The sequence below is a fragment of the Corvus moneduloides genome, chromosome 10 (genome assembly GCF_009650955.1).
Source record: "Corvus moneduloides isolate bCorMon1 chromosome 10, bCorMon1.pri, whole genome shotgun sequence".
Classification (NCBI taxonomy): domain Eukaryota; kingdom Metazoa; phylum Chordata; class Aves; order Passeriformes; family Corvidae; genus Corvus; species Corvus moneduloides.
Window position 1 is genome coordinate 26,943,801 of NC_045485.1, and position 21,256 is coordinate 26,965,056.

General features: G+C 56.4%; 1 protein-coding gene across 3 annotated transcripts in view; it reads right to left on the reverse strand.

Annotated features, from left to right (window-relative positions):
* Positions 1-21,256, reverse strand: part of KCNAB1 (potassium voltage-gated channel subfamily A member regulatory beta subunit 1) — a 61,880-nt gene extending 40,624 nt beyond the window's left edge. The window contains exon 1 of one of the 3 annotated variants that reach the window (XM_032119807.1): positions 20,634-21,256. In XM_032119807.1, coding sequence (XP_031975698.1) covers positions 20,634-20,905 — 272 coding nt within the window. In that variant the 5' untranslated portion in view covers positions 20,906-21,256. Of the gene's footprint in view, positions 1-4,570; positions 4,985-17,850; positions 18,087-20,633 lie in introns of those variants that run through there. The other 2 variants (XM_032119808.1, XM_032119809.1) reach the window with 2 other exon arrangements.

Consider the following 21,256-nt stretch of genomic DNA (forward strand, 5'->3'; position numbering starts at 1 on the left):
TCGGGGGATGGTGCCCGGCCTCTCCTCACGCTGCCCAGGCCCCACGGAATATGAACTCCACCCATTTGCCTTTGCAGATAAAATTTTTTGTTGAGGCTCGCGCCGGAGTTAATGGTCAAAGCTGCCGCCATCAATTATGGATGAGCACAAATAGATAGTTGTGCTCTGTAAATTGCCCATGCGCAGGCATGGGCTCGGCAAAGGGCTATTTCTGAACTGCTGATGGCCCCGAACCAGCCCCGCAGCGGCGGAGCCTGGCACAGCCCAGCTCCCATCCCAGCCCAGCTCCCATCCCAGCCCAGCTCCAGGCACAGCCCAGCTCCCATCCCAGCCCAGCTCCCATCCCAGCTCAGCTCCGAGCACAGCCCAGCTCCCATCCCAGCCCAGCTCCGAGCACAGCCCAGCTCCCATCCCAGCCCAGCTCCCATCCCAGCCCAGCTCCAGGCACAGCTCAGCTCCCATCCCAGCCCAGCTCCCATCCCAGCCCAGCTCCGAGCACAGCCCAGCTCCCATCCCAGCCCAGCTCCCATCCCAGCCCAGCTCCAGGCACAGCCCAGCTCCCATCCCAGCCCAGCTCCGAGCACAGCCCAGCTCCCATCCCAGCCCAGCTCCGAGCACAGCCCAGCTCCCATCCCAGCCCAGCTCCCATCCCAGCCCAGCTCCAGGCACAGCCCAGCTCCCATCCCAGCCCAGCTCCGAGCACAGCCCAGCTCCCATCCCAGCCCAGCTCCAGGCACAGCCCAGCTCCGAGCACAGCCCAGCTCCCATCCCAGCCCAGCTCCAGGCACAGCCCGGCTCCCATCCCAGCCCAGCTCCCATCCCAGCCTAGCTCCCATCCCAGCCTGGCTCCAGGCGCTCCTGGGCACAGTTCCTCCTCCTGGGAGCATGCTCTGGGGCGCTCTGGGCAAGGCTTTGCACTGCTGCAGCTGTGATAGAAAGGGGCTGGTATCAAAGAATCTGGGAATTCTACAGTGGCTTGGCCTGGAAGGGACCTTAAAGACCCATTCCACCCCTGCCATAGGCAGGGACACCTTCCACTGTCCCAGGCTGCTCCAAGCCCCAGTGTCCAGCCTGGCCTTGGGCACTGCCAGGGATCCAGGGGCAGCCCCAGCTGCTCTGGGCACCCTGTGCCAGGGCCTCACCAGCCTCATTGTAAAAACTTCTTCCTACTATGTAATTTTAAGTCTGAGAACAGCAAGGCTGGTGCCAGTCTCACTTTGAGAAGTTGTTCCCTGTGGGAGCAGCACCACATCCCAAACCACCCCCAGCACCAGGATCAGGGCTGGATCCATTTTACTGAAAAGAACTTTAAAGAAGATACGGCAAATTAGGAGAGAGAAGAACCCAGGCTGTGACGTCTCCACGGTCCAAAGCAGGTGGAGACCCGGGCTGCCGTCCCTCCTCCCTGCTGTGCATCATCTCAGGGAAGCAAAGCCACATCCTTTGTTTCCAGCAGCGGTGCGGCAGATTGCAATTTTCCAAGCCAAACGCTGCAACTACATCATTTTCAAAAAAAGGCTTGAAGTGATCCCAGATATTCTCCCCGAGCATCTGGGCAGGCTCCCCAGTGGGACTGAACTGGAGCATTTAAAAGGATAAAAGAGAGCAGTCCTTTGCCCGTTCGCCTTCCGCAGGAGGAGGCAGCCAGGCTGTGCCCGGCGGTGACAGCGGCGGTGATGCCTGGGGAGTCCTGTCCGGCTCCTGCCACAGCCCGGCAGGGAAGATGCCAAACACAAAGCTCTTTTTGCAAAGGCAGAGCCGAGGTTTGCTCAGGTGAGCGCCGCGGGGACGCACCTGAGTCCTCGTATTTGCAGCTGTTTCCCGGCGAACGCATTTATTCCCGTAAACTTTTGCCTTTCATATTCCAATTCGGTCCCTGAGCTGGAGCGGGGCCAGAAACATGTCATTTGGTGAAAAGCCCCCGAGCTGGCTCCTCTCCCGCCCCCACCCCTGTCACAGGCGTAGTCGCTGTCTCTCCCTTTTACATAATCCCAGCGGATCGGGAGCGCCTGGCAGCCGGGGGAGGCAGCCCGGGGTCGGGAGCATCCCGGGAGCGGAGCGGGAGCTGCGGGGCAGCGCTGCCGCGGGGGCGGCACAGCGCTCGGGGGCGCAGGGGGGCGGCTCTCGGTATTTTTAGCGTGAATCGAGGGCCAGCGTGGCTGTCGTGGCCTTTGGAGCAGCTCACGCTGCAGAGCTCAGCATCAAGGACATAATTCAGGCAGAAAATGAATTGGGAAGGACTTCAGGTTCAAATGTGAGGGAGCTGAGGACTTTACAGAATTATTGTTGCAGCCGTTGGGAAAAGCCTTTGGCTTTGGATTTCCCTCGGGCTGAGGAATCAGTCCCAAGGTGAAGGCGAAATTCCAGCTCCACTGGTTGGTAGGCGCTTCCCACCAAAGGTTATCGCGACTCAGCAGCGTCGCAGCTGAGCCCGAGGGTTACTCAGCTCTTCCTCCCAATTCCCCTGCGCTGCTTCTCTTGGGGGAGAAATCAGCTCTGCATACGGAGCGATTTGCGAGAAGAAACAGAGATTAGTCATAAAGATAAAACCTCAGCCTTGTCGCCAACGAGCTGCTATTCCTGGTGCAATTCCCAGGTCTGGGGCAGACGGAGTGCCGGGGCTGTGAGAACTCCGCTGGGACAATCCACCCTCACTCTCCAAACCTTACCCAGGAATAAGGCAGAAAGGACTCGCAAAGGCCCAACTGTGGAGGCTGCAGGAGCAAGGAATTGCGGTTACCCAGAGTGCTGGTTCCCTGGGGGAGAGCGCCGCCGGGAGCCCGGGGAAATCGGGGGATAACTGCGGGCAATTAGCACACAGTGCCCGTGCAGCCAGCGAGCATGGCTGGGGAGCAGGTCCTGCCTCCCAGAGACACCCCAGGAGCATGGCTGGGGAGCAGGTCCTGCCTCCCAGAGACACCCCATGAGCATGGCTGGAGAGCAGGTCCTGCCTCCCAGAGACACCATCAAAGACTCGTCTCCTACAGATGAGCTTACAGGGAAACTGAGGCACGATGGCTTGGATGGGGCTGCCAGAGGGGTCAGGGGTCACAGGAGCTGCTGGCTGCCACTGCTCCACTGGGGAGGTGCTTAAAGGACAAGTTTCACTGATTTTGAGTGTCCTGTTTTCGGACAGGACCCTCTGCCACGCCCCAAACACTGCCCTCCCCACGGCTGGGGCTGGACCGCAGCACCCAGGATCCCCCTGGACACTGCCCCTGCCATGCCACCCCCAGCCCCTCGTCCGGCTGGGACCTGGCTCCAGGAGACATTTATTAACCAGCAGTTCTGCCCTGGCCACAGGCTCACGAAGGACTTCTGCTGCCAGCACCATGCCAGGAGGGTGCAATGTCCCTGCTGAAAGTTGGTCATGGCTGAAGGACAGGGACAAGCAGCTGGAAAGGCCGGGCTTCCACCCGGGCCAAGCCTCCCTGCCGTTTATCAACCATCCACACAAAGCACAGAAAATTACATCTGAGCACCCCATCCACCGTGCCTCCAGTCTGCACAGTTCCTGGAGAGTTAATACTGACATTTTCCGAGGTGCAGGATCGCCCTGCACTGGCTGCAGCACCCCTGGATCCGAGAGTGGCTGCTGAACCCAGAGTGGCTTTGCAGCCGTCCCAGGACCCCAAACCCAGCATTAACACAAAACTGCATCCTGCAGCTCCCCTGGGCAGGTCTGGTGGCATAGGAGCCCTGGCTGGTATCCCACGGGCTGGGAACCAGCAGGATGAAGCTGCCTGGAGCCCCACGCCCCCCAGCCTGCCCAAGGAGCCCTCCAGTGCCAGCTGCCTTCTCCAGCAGCAGCTCCACCTCAGGCATGGGGTGCAGAGATCCCAGGCTGTCCCCTTCTCCCAGTCCGAATGTCACCCATTAGTGGCTGAAAGGGACACCCTGAACAGGCAAAAGCCAGCACCAAAGGCACACAAATCCTTCTCACTCGCAGCCAAAGGCAGGACAGAGAAGCTGATCAGCTGCCCACACCGAGCACTTCGGACTGAACTCACAGCCATTCCTTATTTTTCCTGCCTAGGTTAGGAGGAATAAAACCCTGTGAGAGGCAGGAGGCATTCCATAAGAACGCCTGAGATTTTGTTTTCTGCATTTGCCTAAAATTGGCTTTGATCTCATCTTCCCCAAGTGAACCAGGTGAAAAGTCCGTGAGCCACCCCCACGGTGGATTGATACCCAAGGCAGACGCCTCTGCTCCACTCTGCAAACCAACTTTCCTTGTCCAGCCCCAAGCATGATTTGCTAATTTATTTTTCTACTCATTAGCACCAATATTAGTTATATTGAACACTTAATAGGAACCATCTTACCACCACTGTCACAGATTCACGACGTTGTATAGAATCTCCCCAAGCAAGCGGGATTTTGGTATAAAATCACAAACACATTTGCCTGCAAAAACATAAACACCCCAAAGCTTCCCCGTTACGCCCAAGTTTAAAAATCTATTAATAACCTGAGGAGAGAGCTCCTCTGCAAAACCAGGTGCATCCAGGCAGGCAAAGTAAAGAGCTATTACACTGCAAGGGAACAAAGACCGAGACCGTGCCCATACCTATATTTCATGCCCGTTTGCTTTGCGGTGGATTCTTTTAATGAAATGTGGTGCTGCGGGGTAAATGTCCCCAAACTGCGAGCGATAATAGCCACTGTCCGAAATTTTGCCCGGGCTGCATTCACTACGTTCGGGGTGGTGGTGTTCTGCTTGCTGATGAGCCTGTCTTCACCATTTCTCTTCAAGTTGTGGTCTGTGCAGGCGATGGACACTTGCATCGCGCCCGCGGTGCCCCGGCCAGGTGGCGGGCGGACCCACGGCCCCCCACGGGCTGCAGCTGCCCAGCACGGCCGGCAAACCTCCGACCTGGGACTCTCCGAGCACCGGGGGCTCCGGCAGAGCCGCGCTGCGTGCCCGCGATGCCGGCGGCAGAGAAACGCGAACTTGCCACGGCAACCGCGCGAGCGGCTTCGGGCTCACTCCGGGCTCTCCGCGGCGATGCTGCTGCTCAGCCAGAAGCATCCATCCAGTCAGGTGCTCCCGGAGCGCCGCTCCTTCATGGTGATCGCTCCGCAGCCTCTCTGTCTCGCTGCAGGCTCCCGGCCGCTGGTTTTAAATCACTGCGGGCATCCTGCGAGCGCTGGCTCCGGCGCCGCTGGACCGCGAAGTGCTGAGCAGGCACAGCCGAGCCCCGTCCCTCGCCAGCGCGTCCCTAAGGAGCGGCAGCATCCATCGGTGTCCTTCGCCCAGGCGCAGCAGCGCTACCTCCCACCCATGGCAGCCCGCCGAGCGCTGGCAGCGGCTCCGCAGCGGCCCCGGGATCCCCCCGCCAGAGCCTGCGGGGAGGATGGGAAGGATGGGAAGGATGCGAACGACGGGCCTCCTTTGTGCTCGGAGGGAAGGCAGGCGATTCAGGCAGATCCGCCCGCAAAAATCGCTGCCGGCATCGCTCAGCAAGGTCTTCTGTAGCGGGCAGCAATTCGGTGTTAAAATGGGTTAATTATGGGGGAAAGGGAAAAAAAAAAATAAGGGGGAGGGGGAGGAAAATCGCTGTGCCCCGGTGTGTGAGGGAGTTAACACGTTAATCCCGTGTTTTGGCACCCGGAGCCGCCGCCCGCAGCCCCCGGCTGGCAGCAGGGCCGGGGTTAATCCCGCTCCCCCAGCATCGCCAGCGGAATGAGCCGCAGCGCAAAGGCTTCAGAGCAAAACCAGAGCGTCCCTCAGCAGAGCAAACCATCCCCATCTCCGGCTGCGGCCGAGGCTGCGGTCGGAGCCCGGCACTGCCCGGTGCCACCTCTCCTGTGGCGCTGGCTCTGGGCACCCAGGGGACCCCCAGGCTGCGGAGCTGCCCACGGGAGCGGTGGGAGGGTGACAGGGACAGGGAGGTTTGGAGACCCCCGCCCGTCACTGTCACCAGCAGAGCGGCCCTGGGGAGGGACAGGCAGTGGGTGTCCCTGGGTGCAGCCCCACAGCAGAGGATGCCCGAGTGTGGCAGGGCAGGTGGGTGAGGGCAGGGTCACCCGTGGTCCCTTTTCCACCTTGCGCAGGCCCTGAAAAATGGTTCGGGGGGCCGCACTCCTTCATCTGCCCCAGACTGCCCGAGGGGTTGGGACGAGGGGGCACCTCCGGAGCTCCTCCTGCCCACCCCCCACTCACTGCCAGGCCCAGGCCCCGTGCCCTTGGGGTGTGAGCAGCTCCCAGGCTGGACCCTCCTGCAGTGACCTGCGACACACCCAGAAGTGGAGCAGGAGCAGTGGCAGAGGGGGCTGGGAATGCTGGCTGGGGGATCACAACCTGCTTTGAGCTCAGGGTGGCAGAGTTTTGACCCCTGCCCTGCAGCGGGGGCACACCACGGTGCCCCCCCTCCATCCTGCTGAGGAGGGGGCGTGTGGGAGCGCTGGGGGGGCAGCTGGCAGCCAGCCGAGGCCACCCACCACCCCGTGACAGGGGAAGAGCTTCTGCCGATCCCGCTGCAGCTCCTCTCCTGATGGCTCATGAACAGGTACCCAGCATATTCCTCTGAGGATGGAAAGCATTAAGTCAAACAAAGACAGTTACTGTAGGATGTTTTCCCAAAGAGGATTAAAAGTTAATCACACAGCAGACCCACCAACTCCCAGCTGTCAGGGGTCTCCTTGGGCTCACCCTCAGGCAGGGATTTGGGGGGAGCAGGACCCCTTGGAGAGTTTCCAGACACCTCATCAGTGAGTCAGTATCGCAGACCACCAGCAAACCCAGCAGAGTGAGGCATCGGGGGGCACAAGCCATGGGGGCACTGACACCAAGGTGCTCCTTGCATCCAGGACATCCTCAGGGTCTCCATGGTCCCAGGGGATGCAGCTGGAGCATTGGTGGTAGCACCCACTTGGTTTTGGAGCCCTGTTCTGTGTTTCAGAGCCCAAAGCCGGACTGACAAACCTGGAAATGTTCCCCTCTCTGATGGTTTCACACCCCCTCGCTGGGCATAGGCACTCCAAGGTGCCTTTTACCTCTGTTCTGTACATCTCTGGAGAGTTCCCACTGCAGCCAGATCTGCCAAATGCTGTGCCTTGGTCCTGGGGATGAGCCCAGGCCCTGGTCACCATCCCCACTGCCAGGGCTGCCCGTGCCCTGAGGTACCGGGCTGGGCCAGGGAAGGGGACAGAAAGGGACAGTCCTGCTCTGCACTGGCACATCCCACAGAGCATCTTACCTCAAGCTGCTTAGCTTTGGAGGGGTTACAGTCTCTCCACAGAGTATGTATTTAAATATGGGATTTATTTCATTTCCCCGAGCAAGATAATCACTCCTAGAGTAAAACGTTGGAGTAACATAATTCTGTATGATGAAAACCCTGAGCTTATAGAAGAGGAGCTACGTGACAACCCTGGCAGAGGACTCAGCCACAAGCCTGTGGCCAGGCTCCCTGTGACACCTCAGTGCCACCAAATCACTGTGACAAGATGCCCGCCTGCACTTCCCCCTGAGCAAGACAATCGCTCATTAAATAACTTGCTCAAAAAGCTTCATCAAGCAAATGTGATTTAACACAGCTGCTTGTGACCACCCTGTGACCCTCCCGGCCCCGGAGCCACTGCAGCCACCCCGGGGGCCAAATCAAAGCCACCAGACCCAGGGCAAGCAGGGGCTGTGGGGCAGGGCGAGCCCAGGAGCTGCCCTGGGGCTCTACACAAACGCATCCCTTGCCCGGAGCTCTGTCCCCAGTACCTTGCAGGGGCAGGATGATGCACACCCTGTGGGGAGCAGGATGGAAACCTTCAAAAAGCAAAAAAATGCTTTATCCAGCCCCCTCAGGCCCCTGTGGAGGCTGGAAGGGGCAGTGGGGCCGGGCACAGCACGGGGGCGAGGGAGGAGCCCTTCCCAGTGCCCCTGCAGGGCCTCTGCTCCAGGGTCAGTCGGCAGCACGGCTCTGGCTGCAACCAGAGGCGGAAAGATGCTTCTGCAGCCCGAAATGCGAACATGAATCAAGGTCCTGCAGTCTGGGCTGGGTGAAACCTCGTGAGCTGCTGCAGCCCTGGCCCAGCACGGCTGGAGCTGAGCACACTGCTTGCCCCTTCCTTTTTTATTTTATATTTCACCTTACAGTGGAGCTCCTTTGAAATACGATGCCAAGCCCGGCTGGAGATTCTGCTCCTCATGGCTGCAGTCACAGGCTATTTACCCTCCCTGCCATGGCAGGGTGTTGGGACTGGGTGGTGTTTAAGGCCCCCTCCAGCCACACCAGTCTGTGATTCCAGCAATCCAGCTCACAGTAATGATGCCAACCCAGCCTGTCTGAGCTCTTTAACTGAAACTCTTCCATGTCGGGAGAAGACAACAACTGAATTTAGCAGCAAACCTGCAGCAGTGCCTGTGACAGAGGGGTGGCTGCCCCTGGATCCCTGGCAGTGTCCAAGGCCAGGTTGGATGGGACTTGGAGCAGCTTGGGACAGTGGAAGGTATCCCTGCCCATGGCAGGGAGTAGAACAAGGTGGGCATTGATGTCTCTTCCAACCCAAACCGTTCTGGGACTCTGTGATTAATGTTAGAAGTGTTCCCTCTGCTCCCAGTGCTGGAGGGTCCTGCCCTCACCTTGGCCAGAGCAGCCCCAGGGCCGGTGAGAGGTGGCAGGATGGAACAGTCAGTGCTTCCAGGCTGGAGACACATCAAAAATATGGTTTCAGCCTTCATGGAGAGAGCTTTAACCCTGTTGGACACTCAGACAGATGCTCAGTGAGAGTCTGCATGCAACGCCCTTGGATGGGCCAGACCTCAGGAGACTGCATGGAAGCACTGAAAACGCAGCTGGCAGAGCCATGAGGGCAGGATCCTGCTCCAAAACCGGAGCCTTGGAGCTTTTCCACCCAAACAAACGCCCTTCTTTATTTAACCCAACAGCCCAGACCTGGCTACAGCCCCCACATTCTGTCCACAGCCCCAGAGCCACATTCCCAAAATCCAGAGCAGACACTGCCGGCTGCAGCCTCTCTCCAGGACTGGCCTTCCCGAGAATTATCTCGATATGCTGCCACAAATCACTGATTTCCAGGCTCCCGGCCGCAGCTCTGCCGCAGCGCAGCAGGGCTCGCTCAGGGCGATCCCACCTTCTGTCCCAATAAAAGTTTCCTCGGGCCCCAAGAGCTGTGATGGCAAACACGGCCCGTGCTGTCGCTCAGCCAGCTCCCTCCGCCCGCAGAGCTGCTCGGGAACAGGCTTCCCGCTGGGATAATTACCCGGGATTGCGGCGGTTCCTTACATCTCCCTAAACCGGGCTGATACGGGCACGGGTGAGATAAGGAGCGCTGCCCCGGGAGGGAGCTCCCAGCCGGGGAGGGCTCCTGCCGGCAGCGGCAGCACCGGACCCCGCGGCGATTTGCAGCGCTTTGGGGAGGGTCTGAACCCGCCAGGAATGGCTCTTTTTGATAACACTGCTGGGAGCCGGGCGAGGAAATGAGCTGCAGAACAAAAGCTCGGCGCTTACCGAGCCCACAGCCATCGCATTTCCGCTGGTTTCACATCAAAAACTCCATTTGCACTTGTAATTGTACTTGAGGAAAACTGATCAAAATTCCTATTAAATGGTTTTTAGTTAAAAGGCGTCGTTCTGGCAGGTTTTGAGCCAGGCTGGGGGCGGTGCCCAGCCCGGGGTTCCTGTGATGGCACCCGAGATCTGTCATCCCTGCCGGAGGGCTGCATCCACCCGGAATAGACCAAACCTGGGAGTGTGACAGCTCCGAGCCACGCTGGTCTGCCAGCACGGGCTTGGGACAAGGCTGGGGTGTGATAAATCCGGCACCAGCACTGCCCCTGGAGCCCTGGCAGTGCCCAAGGCCAGGCTGGACATTGGGGCTTGGAGCAGCCTGGGACAGTGAAGGTGTCCCTCCCTGCCCATGGCAGGGGTGGGTGGCACTGGGTGGGCTCGAAGGTCCCTCCCGACCCAAACCAGGCTGGGATTCTGTGCTGCTCTAAATTCCTGGACAAACTCCCGTCTAATCCCCACCCCCCCCCCCCCGGGTGTCCAAGGCCACGGCACCCACGGGAGCCCCCAGCACCCCGGGTACCCTGGCTCTGGCAGCTCTGCAATATTAAATAACTCATCTTTTGATACAACAGGAAAGAATCAATGCTGGGCCCCAGCCCGGAGCTCTCCGTGTCTGACATGGAGGGTGGAACTCATCGGGCGCCCAATCCCATTAATTGGCCGCTTGTCCCCGTGGAGAGAACACCCCCCTGCAGTGCCTGTTGCCCATTAGCTGCTGGATCCCCCGCTCCAAAGCAGGTAATTTAATTTTTCCATGCTATCTATTCCATTTCTCAGCTGACTGCAAGCCGGTGCCTCACATGAAGGGCTCCAGAAGTCACCATTATATTAATGTATCGTGCTACACTGAGCACTTAATGGTCTTTAAAGTCCCTCCAGCTCAAGCCATTCTGTGATTCTGTGATTAAATATGATTAAAACACTCAGAGCTGCACGAAGCTCCACTGCACAGTACAAGAGGGTTTTCTGTTTTATTCCCCCCGAGAGCCCCTGACATGGTATCCAGTCCCTGAGCATCCGTGCCAGGCCCAGAGCAGAGGAGCATCCCCGGCAGCAGCAGCAGAACCCTCGGGCATTCGGGGCTGTTGTGCCAGCTCGTGGCCAAGAAATGATTTTCCCTTTTGCCATCCGTGTGTTCCACACTGTGCACGCACAAAATGCAGATCTGCCCCGTGTGCTTCGCATCACCTGATGGATAAATGTATTCCAAATAAAGCTCAGCCCAAGCTGTGTTCTTGCAGCTTGGCTGTGCTTGTTGAATAGCAGATTTTAGGCAATTATGTACATTGCTCTGTTATCCACACACGACAGATCTCACCCAAGCATTTCTTGTAGCAGCTTAGAGCTCTAAATTAGCTTGTACGGAGGAACGCAGGTGTGGGGTTTGGCTCTGGGTAACAAACACACAGCTCCGAGCTGCCCTGCTCCGGGACACGCTGGAGCAGATGGGGGAGCAATTACGGAGCAACAACTTCTGATTCTTTGAGATTAACTGGCAGAGGGTCAGAACAAAGACGAGCTACAGCAGACTGTGCTGTTTGGGAAACTTTTGCAATGAATACCCCTTCAAAAAACCTCTCCCCCTCCTGGGAACCCTCAGTTTTCACCTCCTCCTCCAGCCGATGCAGGGACTTGGCCCCTCTGTGAGCAGCTCAGTGAAAGCCAAGTGTCTCCATCAGTCATTATCTTACATAAGTCACCGCTGCATAATAAGCACTATTAAAAATATCACCTTCCCAAATAGCATTTTTCAAAGAAGAATTTTAATTCTTCTCCCGAGAGTCTCTCTTTCAGCTGCAACAGCATTTCTCATTATTAAAGTGAGTGGCACAGGGTACGAATCCCATCAGCTGCATCCAGCAGAACTGGCACAAGACCTTGCTCCCTGCTCCCGAGGCAAAACTCTTCACCCTGACCAGCATCCCAAAAGAATGAGGCATCTGCTGGAATTAATCGCTGAGGAGAATTAGCACATCACCCAGGACAAAGCCTTTTGCTGAAATCCAGCAGATTACCAGGGAACGATCTTCAGCCCCATTAATTTTAATGGATCCTTTTCCCACTGCCAGGCTCCTCTTCGGGGAAGGGATTCAGCAAAACCTGCTGTGTCAGCACTTCCTCTGCCTCGCGGTTACCAGCCCCCACTGCCGGTTAGAAATCAGCGTTTCAGGACTTCTGGAATCTGCTTTCCACCTGAGCAGGTGCAGGCACAGCACTCTGCTGCCAGGCAGGAGCCAGGGGCTGTGGTGACTCTTTAGCTCCCAAATTTTCCTTTGCTCCTTTCACTTCCAGGACTCTTTGCAAAGGCTTTTTACTTTTTTTTTTTTTTTTTTTAACTTTTTTTGGCCCACAAGGCAAGAGCACGATGTACCTCAGAGCAGCACAATGTCATGGAATGGTTTGGGTTGGAAGGGACCTTAAAGCCCACCCAGTGCCACCCCTGCCAAGGGCAGGGACACCTCCCACTGTCCCAGGCTGCTCCAAGCCCCAATGTCCAGCCCGGCCCTGGGCACTGCCAGGGCTCCAGGGGCAATGTCATTTCAGTAAATCAAGTGCAAGGCACTGTCAAGCCTTCAGGCGACCTCCAGCGACTGCCAAGCACTTCCAAGCCGAGGATTTCTGCATTCTCCAGGCCAGTGCTGGCCGGGCAAGCAGTCCCTGATCTCTGGGCACATCCCAAACATTCAACAACCACTTTCACCCTGGAATGGCGCCCATTTAATTAACAAAAAGATTTGTGAGAGGATCATTACTTACTGCCAAATGCATAACCGCTCATTAGGCCCTCAGGGGAAATGAATAATTACTCCTGCAATCTACAGATTGTGTCTTTTTCTGCAGTGAAAAACGGTTTCATCTCCCCAGCTGGGGTGGGAAACCGAGGGCTGGGGGGAACCCTCAGCCCAGCAGCGGCTGGACCGTGGGGAGCAGCTCCCCCGACAGCCTCAGCCTGCCCGTGTGGACTCTCCAAGGATCCCCGTGTACTCCACAAACACCTCTGGAAAAAGCAGCAACCGTGCCACCGGAACGAGGGAAACGCTGTGCTGGCTTCTGGAGTCCTTCTGGCGCAGGGATGAAGCCAGCAACTATGAAAATACACTGAAAACAAGGAAGAAAAGGCTTATCAGGCAGTCACGGGTCTGCACAGGAGGTTTATCCATGGAAAAGCTGCCTTTCATCCAGCCTGCCCCCTCCCCAGCTGCCCACAGCCCTCCCCACACCACGGGGACAGGCAGAAACAGAGGGGTGCTCAACCCAGCGTGAGGAAAAACACAGAGCGATACAAACACATCTCAGCTGAGTGTTTTGACTGGCTTAGAGTGTGAAAAAGCAAGTACTGGTTCAAGGATGGGTGCGAGGAACAGCCCCACTGTGCTCCATGCCCACCCGCCGTGCCAGGCACGGTCGGCATCGCCGGAGCACCAAGGCTGGTGACACAGGGACCTGCTCTCCCCCGGCACTGAGGCTGACCAGAGCCTTGCCAGAGCCCGGATTTATCATTGTTTCCTACTTGAAATAAACCTGCAAGCCACGAGAGGACGTTTTGCTCCCAAACTCGCCCTCTGCTCAGCAGTTTGTGTCGGTGCAGCATCCGGCAGCGTCCCTTTCTCAGCAGAACCCAAAGTCAGCCCAAAGACTCCCGGATAAAACCTCTTTTAACCAGGACCACGTGGGCTGAGTTTCATCTCAGACTGCAGCCTTCAGGCCTGTCTATAAATACATCCAGAAATATCCCAAACTTTGGAGTCAGCCCCCGGAGAGGCGCCGGATGCGCTGTGCACCGGGGCAGCGGCTGCAGGAGCAGGAGCAGGCTCAGCAGGAGCACCTGCCCTGCATCGGGGCTGGAGCAGCATCTGCCAGCCCAGGCTTGGCAGCCAGACCTCCACAGGAGCAGAAGGTGTGGGGAGAAAAGCAGCAAACCCACAAATTCTTGCTGGGCAGCGGCCAGAGCAGCTGAGAGTCAGCTGGGATTTACTGCGGTGGTGGGGAATGAGGAGGACAAAATCTGCTTTGTTTTCCCCTCAAAACCAAGCACCTACAGCACGGGAACTTTCCACAGAAAGGTGGGAATAACCCTGGAAGTACCAGCACACTGAGCCTGAGCCTGTGCGTGGCTTTGTGAGGACTTCAGGGAATCACCAGGGCATGGTTTGGGTTGGAAGGGACTTTAAAGCTCATCCATGGGCAGGGACAGGACCCTACAAAAATACCAAAAAACCCAAGGAACTGAAATCATTAGAAAGAAGGACAGACATGGGGAGGTGTTCCATCACCACTGCACCAGGCGGCTGCTGTGTGGTTTGAACAGACTAAAAAAGATTAAAAAACCACTTAAGAGACATGCCTGTTAAAGAAAGGGCACAGCTGGATGCAGCTCTGTGGGTCAATCTGCACAGGAAATAGGGAAAACATTAAGGCTGTAAGATATATCCCAATAAATATAATGCAGCAGCACTGGGGACGGAGCAGATGACAGGATTACAGTGCAGGATTACACGACCCCATCAAGAGCCCTCCTATGTTTTGCCATCTAAAGATTAGATATTTTAAAGCTTCAGTGCACAAAATGAGCCTCACTGAGGAAGCCTGGGAAAGCAGCTATGGCGAAGGGATCATTCCCAAATTGCCCTCCTCTGGGGTAGCTCTGTGGGGGGATAAGAGAGCTGAAGAGGGGGCTCTGCTTGCTCAGGGTTAAATCCCCCCTTGGTGTTTAACACCTTGGATGGCCTTGGCTGATACCTGATAGCATCTTCAGCCTGCTGGTGCTTCCAGCATCCACACCACCATCCCGTGTCGGGGAGTTCCCCAGTTCCATTCCAACAGGCTGGGAAAGGGTTTCCTGTGCTCAAACCTGTTGTACAAAATGTCCTTTGCTCCCCCCTGCCCCAGTTCCTGCGTTGTGGGAGACGGTGAGTGACTGGCCACAGGCTGTTCCTGATTTAAACATGTTTGTAATCCCTGTCCATCATCTTTTCCCTAAGCCAAAAGCCTGTTTAATCGCCCAGTGCAGGGACAATCCCATGCCTCAGACCTTTCTGCTTCCCAGAGCCCAGGTTGCTGAAACCATTTGAAATGGGATGGCCAGCGCTGGCCAAGGGTTTGGGTGTCAGCTCCTGGCAGCTCCCACTGCAATCAGGAAAGGGAGAAGGGAAAAGGGAAGAGGGAAAATGGGGAAGGGGGAAGGGAAAAGGAGTAAGAGGAAAGGGAACACCCTGCTGCTGGCCAGCCTCTGTATAAAAGATCCAGTATCCTAAATTCCCAGGTTTTAATTTGTTGCTGAACCAACGAAAGCAACAGAAAGAGGACAGAGCTCTCTGAGGATGCAGGAACTCGGGGGTTTCCCTGCAGGACACTCCAGTGGGGTCATGCCAAGTGAAGTGGCTTTGCCAGGGATTTGTGTGCTGTGGGAAGAACTCGCCCTCCTGGAACAGAACCTCAGCTAGCATAAAACAGATAAGATAGGAACCCAAACCCCAGGCCGGCTGCAGAATGGGTTAATCCAGCAGCACCTCGGGGCTCTGTGACCTCCATAAATACTTTCCACCCCAGCATTTGCCAGCAGCATGTTTTGCAAGAGCTGCCTGGGTGCTCTTGCAGACACATCTACTCATATAGGATTTCTCCCCCAGGCCCTCCAAGCGCAGCTGCCCGAGCTCACAGACCCTGCTGGAATCAGGAAGGAGCAGAACATTGGGAGGTTTTACAGTCAGAGCCTCCCAGAGCGAGGACAGACCTCGAGCCCCACCAAAGTGTGCATGGAAAGGAGCTGTGCAATGCACACCTCCTTGGACAACAAGGCACCAAATCTGCTTTGTAAATGGTGTTCCATCTGAGAGGAATTCTGTTGTCATCAGAAATCAGCCCAGCTCATGCACTGCTGCACTTCAGGGTCTTCTGTAATAGCTGAACTGTGCTGCACTAGCTGAAGCAATGAAAGGGAAAAGAACTGATCAGCCTGTAAACGAACCAGCTTGTGTTTAGTAAGTGTTTCTTGTTCACAATACATTACTTCCCACATGTAATTGAATAAATCTTAATAAAAAAAGAGGTTCTATTGTGCTGGCTTTAGACTGGACCCAGGAGAGCTGAAGAAACATCCAGGAGGCAGAAAAAGAAAGAGAAAATGTCCAAACTCACAGGCAGACTAGAACACCATTTACAAAGCAGGTTTGGTGCCTTGCTGTCCAAGGAGGTGTGCATTGCACAGCTCCTTTCCATGCACACTTTGCTGGGGCTCGAGGTTTGTCCTCGCACTGGGAGGCTCTGTACTTCTGGAAGAGAAAATTCCCTCTGGAAAGCAGCAGGTGATGGCTGCTGGAGCATCCCTGCCCTCAGCAGAGCCCTCTGCACAGCGCCTCTCCCACAGGATAAATTTCTGGGTACATGGAAAATGCAGTAAGTTATGGCTGCTTCTGTCAGTTGTGAAAAATGGACACACTTAAAACGGAGCAGAGGCTCAAATCCATCAGCTACAACAGAAATTAAGCACCTGCTTTATTCCCTATGACTGGTGGATCTGCTGAATGAGGGATACTCCACTTACTAAGCCAAGAAACAGAGGTGGCTGAAGGTGTGTGCAGGGAGCTCCTGCAGCCACAGCCCTGGGCAATGCCAGCTACCCCCACACCAGTCCCAGAATCTCTCATTAATTGCATTTTTCTACAGCTTAAAAACTCCCTCTCCATCAGGTTTGGGGGTGGAGTATCCAACCCTACAGAAATTTTCTCCCCAAGCTCTTTGCAGGTTTCTCCCCCAGGCTGGGCACATTTTGGTGCAGCGGAACAGAGAGATGAACATTGCTGTCAGCTTTTGGGTGATGCCTTTCGGACGTGGCACCAGCCTGGTCCTGGGTCAGGATGTGTCCCTGCACCAGGGCTTTTGCAGGACAATCTGTGGAGGATGCCTCAGACAGGGGATCACAACCCTTCATGGGAACACTGTGTGCTACACTTGTGCTCCTCAGTGAGGGCACAAGTTTTAAATTGTGTCTGCACGGACCAACACCATGGAAAAGTGCAGGATCAGAGAGAAACGAGGCAAATGGGGATTTTTCTGTGGGTACTGACACCAACCTCTTCAAACACAACTGCAATGTGGGACTAGGATCATCAGAAGGAGCAAAGGGATTTCCCATTAAAGGGTGGCGAGTTTCCAGGCCAGAAGCCCCAGTTAATGAGAGGATCTCGCTCGGGGACAGCAGTGCTCCTGCCAGCCTGGGAATTGCTCCTGGCACAGCTCTGCTCCGAGCATGGCATCCCTGGGATGCCGATCAAGCCTTGGGACACTCTCCCATTTCATCCCCCCAGCACTGTGGGCTCAGTTCCATCTCTCTTTCCGGGCTGCGTAACCCCAACTTGCTCCAAGGGTGCCCAGCCAGCCCAGCAGCATGGTGGCACAAAGGCCTTTGCCATTTCTCCTGGTCCTGACTCCAAGGCTGCTCTTTCACAGCCCCACTCCTCCCTGGACACTGTCTCCAAACACCACCAAATTCCTCCATCCAGCAGTGAAAGCTGGGACACAACTGGGCTGGATCCATAAAAATACCAGTCATGGTGTCTTATTTCAGTTTTAAGCTCAGACCAGCCACAGGCAAAGATCAACCTCTTGGGAAAGCAAATGTTTCAAAGAAAATTTGCTTTTATTAGAAGCAGAGAGAACTTGTTGACTTTCCATACAGGATGTCATCCTTTTAAAGCGAACCTCTCTGGCAGCAAAGCACAACGACAATTGCTGGACTAAGCACGCCGATGTCTTCTTCACCCACCATCCCCAGCCAACCCCTCTGTCCCCAGGCTGTTCCAGCTTCCTGCATGGGTGACACTCTTTCCCTTGGACACCCTTTCCAACCCGAAAGCCACATATTTCCCAGCCTGAACCCAGCCAGGGTTTTGGGCTCTCAGTTCTTTTGCTCCATTAGGAGGGTGAGGGTCTCAAGGTTCAGCTGAGCTGCAAAATTCAGTGTGATTTCAGTGTTCCAGGCCAGGCTGGACGAGGCTTGGAGCAACCTGTTCCAGTGGGAGGTGTCCCTGCCCATGGCAGGGGTGGCACTGGACGAGCTTTTAGGTCCCTTCCCACCCAAACCATTCCATGATTCTGCGATTAACGTTAGAAGAGAAGGATCAAATTCAGAGTTTGAAGAGAAGAGGCCACATGCATTCAGCTTTGCTCGAAGTCATCCTAATTCTCACAGCGCCCAGAAAAATCGGAGAAGTCACTGAGGGGCTCAGCCGCTGCCAGCCCACCCAGAGGCGTGCCCGGGTTCCTCCCTCAGCCCGGCTCTCCGGGCACTACGGAGCAGCCCAAGGCTGTGCCCACCTACCTGTACCTCATGCCGCTCGGGGCGCGGGTGCTGTCGTGCAGGGACAGCCCGTGCAGGTGCAGGAACCTCTCCAGCTGTTTCCTCTCGGCGCTGGGGCTGCGCGCCCCGGGCCAGCCGGCGGCGGGGCCGTGCGCCCTCGGCCCCCGGCTCACCCTGCGGCCCCGCGGCGGCCCCGGCTTGGGCGGGGGGATGTCGGCACACGCCGGCTTGTACAGGTGCATGGTGCCGCCGGGGCCCGCCGGGAGCAGAGCCCGGAGCCGCCCCCGCCCCGGGGCTGCGCTGCCCGGGACGAGCCCGGCGCTCTGGAGGGGTTTTACTCCCAGACATTCTTTACATCAGTGCAGCCGGCCCGTTTTGGTTGATGCCCAGGATGGATTTTGGCCAAGATCAGCAATCTTGTTCATCTGCTGAGACCTCTCATGGGCCAGTACTCCAAGGGATGAGGGCTGCTGGTGGGAATAGAGCACTGACCCCATTTCCCAGGTCTTATATTTAGATAATGAGAAATATTTGCTTGGGATTCAATCCAAGGCCAATAAACATAAACCAAATACTCTCACAGGGTGTATTTCAGGCCCTGGGCTGGCCAGATGAACACTGCAGGCATCTCCTCTGCAACTCACTAGAACATCTTGTTTTCTCACAGGGCACTGCGAGCTCTCACAGCTGGGGTTACCTGGTCTGGGAACTTCCCCAGCATCTGCAGCCTTCCGGGGTGTGACAATTCATATGAATTAAATTATGATGTTAACAATGATTTCACCACTGCTAAACAGCAAACAAGAAGGTTCTGGTTCACAGACTCACAGAATGGTTCGGGCTGGAAGGGACCTTAAAGACCATCGTATTCCAAACTCCCCTGCTGTGGCCAGGGCCACCTTCCACTATCCCAGGCTGCTCCAAGCCCTGTCCAACCTGGCCTTGAACAATCCAGGGATGGCTTTTATGGTCTTCATCCCTGCAACACCCTGAAAGGCCACAGTGACCTTTTCTGGCCACAGCAAACAATCCCGACAAGGTGTGGTTCATGCCACTGAGGCAGATGTCTGAGACTCTTCTATTTTCAAAACTCACCCCATTTCAGCCCCAAATACTTCAGAAAAATAAGTTAAATAATCAGGTGATGGATGTATAATGAACTCAACTAATCCTTAAATCTTTCAAAGCAGATAAAGAAGGACTGATCCCAACCTCAGAATATATTTGAAAAGCTCATAATTCAATGTCACAGAGGGGAGTTTGGCAGGGACTGTGGGATTACCCCGTTATTCTTCCTGTGTGACTGTCGGATCAGGGCACGGGTGGCCCTGGGTGTCCCCAGGAGGGTCCTGCCCAAGGATGGGGGTCCTGTTCCCACAGTACTGACCCCATCGTGGGGTGCAGGGGGGGATTTCAAGCCCAGCTCTTTGCAGCCCAAGGACACTCAAGGGAGGGCAGCGTGTCCCGAGGCCGTTCCTCGTAGGGACCTTGTGTTTCCTCCCCGCAGTGTAACTCCAACGCTGTACCTGTGATCTCTGCTGCAGCTGCCTTTGCTTTTACCTCCTGCCAGCCCCAGCTCTCTGCTCACCTATAATGCAAGGTGAACCAGTGCTAAGAAATATTTCTGCGAGCTCCTCTGAGTTTTTTGGACACAAGAGTTTTGCTGGAGTATCAGGGTCTTTAGACCTGGATCAGCATCTTTAGAAACTTAGCTCTCCCAGAAGTTATTCCCCAGCACTTTGCTTTTATGGTGCTGTTCCAGCCCCCGGGTGCGAACCACGGGCTGGTGGGGCTGGTGGGCACCGGACCCAGAATCTGCCCCCTCCCAGCCCTCAGACCCCTCATGCTCCCTTCAGGTGCTTGTGAACATTCCTGCATTAATACCCACTTGCTCCTTCTCTCCGTTTTACTCCCTTTTCTTTTCACTTATCCCCTTCCTAATTTTTATTGCCGTGACATTCTAACTCCTTTCTTACCCAAGAGCATCTGCAAGAGCTCGGTTTGTGCCGGGCACTGCAGGCATCCCCATCCTGCCTGGGATTAGGGACGATCTCGGCCGATTCTCAGCTGAAATCCCGGCTGTTACCGAAGTGAGGTGAAGGAAACCCCCAGAGTGAGGTGAAGGAAACCCCCACCCTCCCTCGCCGGTCCCAGCGCTGCTCCGAGCCGCTCCCGGGGTGCGGCTCCTCGGGACGGGGACAGCGGCACCCCGGGCAGTTCCTGCTGAGGTTCGATTTCAGAGCGGGTCTGACCCCGCACAGGAGATTGGAGACTCGCACGTCTAATTTCCACTAATACCAAGATCCCCTTATATTTTTTTAAAGGAGCAAGATCGGATTCTGGAGGCTACGACATTTAAGACCGATGGGATGAGAGATGCAGCGGCTGCAGGTTCCCCCTCCCGGGGGGCTCCTTCCCAGGCTGAGCCCCGCCGCTGCCCGGGCAGGAAGGGGGGGGACAGGGACCCTCCTGGCACCCACACCGTCCCTGCTCGGCAGCAGCAACTTTTCAACTCTATTCAAGCAAAAGTACAATCACTTGGACAAATTAGAAACAAGGCTCAACAACCACACGCAGCTTGTGCTGAAGAAGTTGTGGGAATCAAGAGACAAGTTTGCAGGATATTCAGCTCTGTAAAGCGTGAATAACCAGAAAAATCAGACTTGTAAAGACAAAGACCTTTCTATTATTATTACTATTACTATGATTATTGCTGCTGCCGTTATTACAACCACTATTATCGCGACCATGCCGGCCAGCAGCATTCCCGAGGGCAGCGTGCCCCGGGAGGAGCAGGGACGTACCTGTGGGGCATGCCGGTGGTGTAGGCGATGGTGTACTCGTGGGACAGCTCGCACACGCGCAGGTACCAGTTCATCTCCAGCTCCCGCAGCAGCGCCAGGCGCCGGGCTCGCTGCTGGGGCTGCCCGGCCCGCGGCCGGCCCTCCTTGCTGCTCTCGGCCGAGCTCTTCAGGGCTCTGTCCCTGCTGCCCAGGGACAGCACCGACTGCTTCCTCAGCTTCAGGGACTCATCGGCGCTCTTCCCCCCCACGGTCCCCGTGCGTGCCGCCAGCATTTCTTGTCCTGCCTCGGTGCGACGGCTCCGAGCCGCTGCCCTCAAATCATTGAAAGTGATTTCAGCGCGCACGTTCTCCCTCTATAACCTCGCGCCGGCCACAAAGCTGTAATTAGAGACGTGTCTGCGGGGCTTAACCAGAAAGAAGAGCTGCAACCTTCTCATGGAGACATCTGTAGCGGCTCCCGCATGCCAGCGGCTCCGCAGCCGGGGCGGGGGACAGTCCCCAAACGCATCGCACCTCCGCTGGCCCCGGACGGACAAGGGCTTTCGGTGGAGGCTTCTGGAAAACCCGGCCGGCTCCCCAGCGCCGTAAACATCGGAGGTGAAGTCCCACGTGTCACCTTGAGG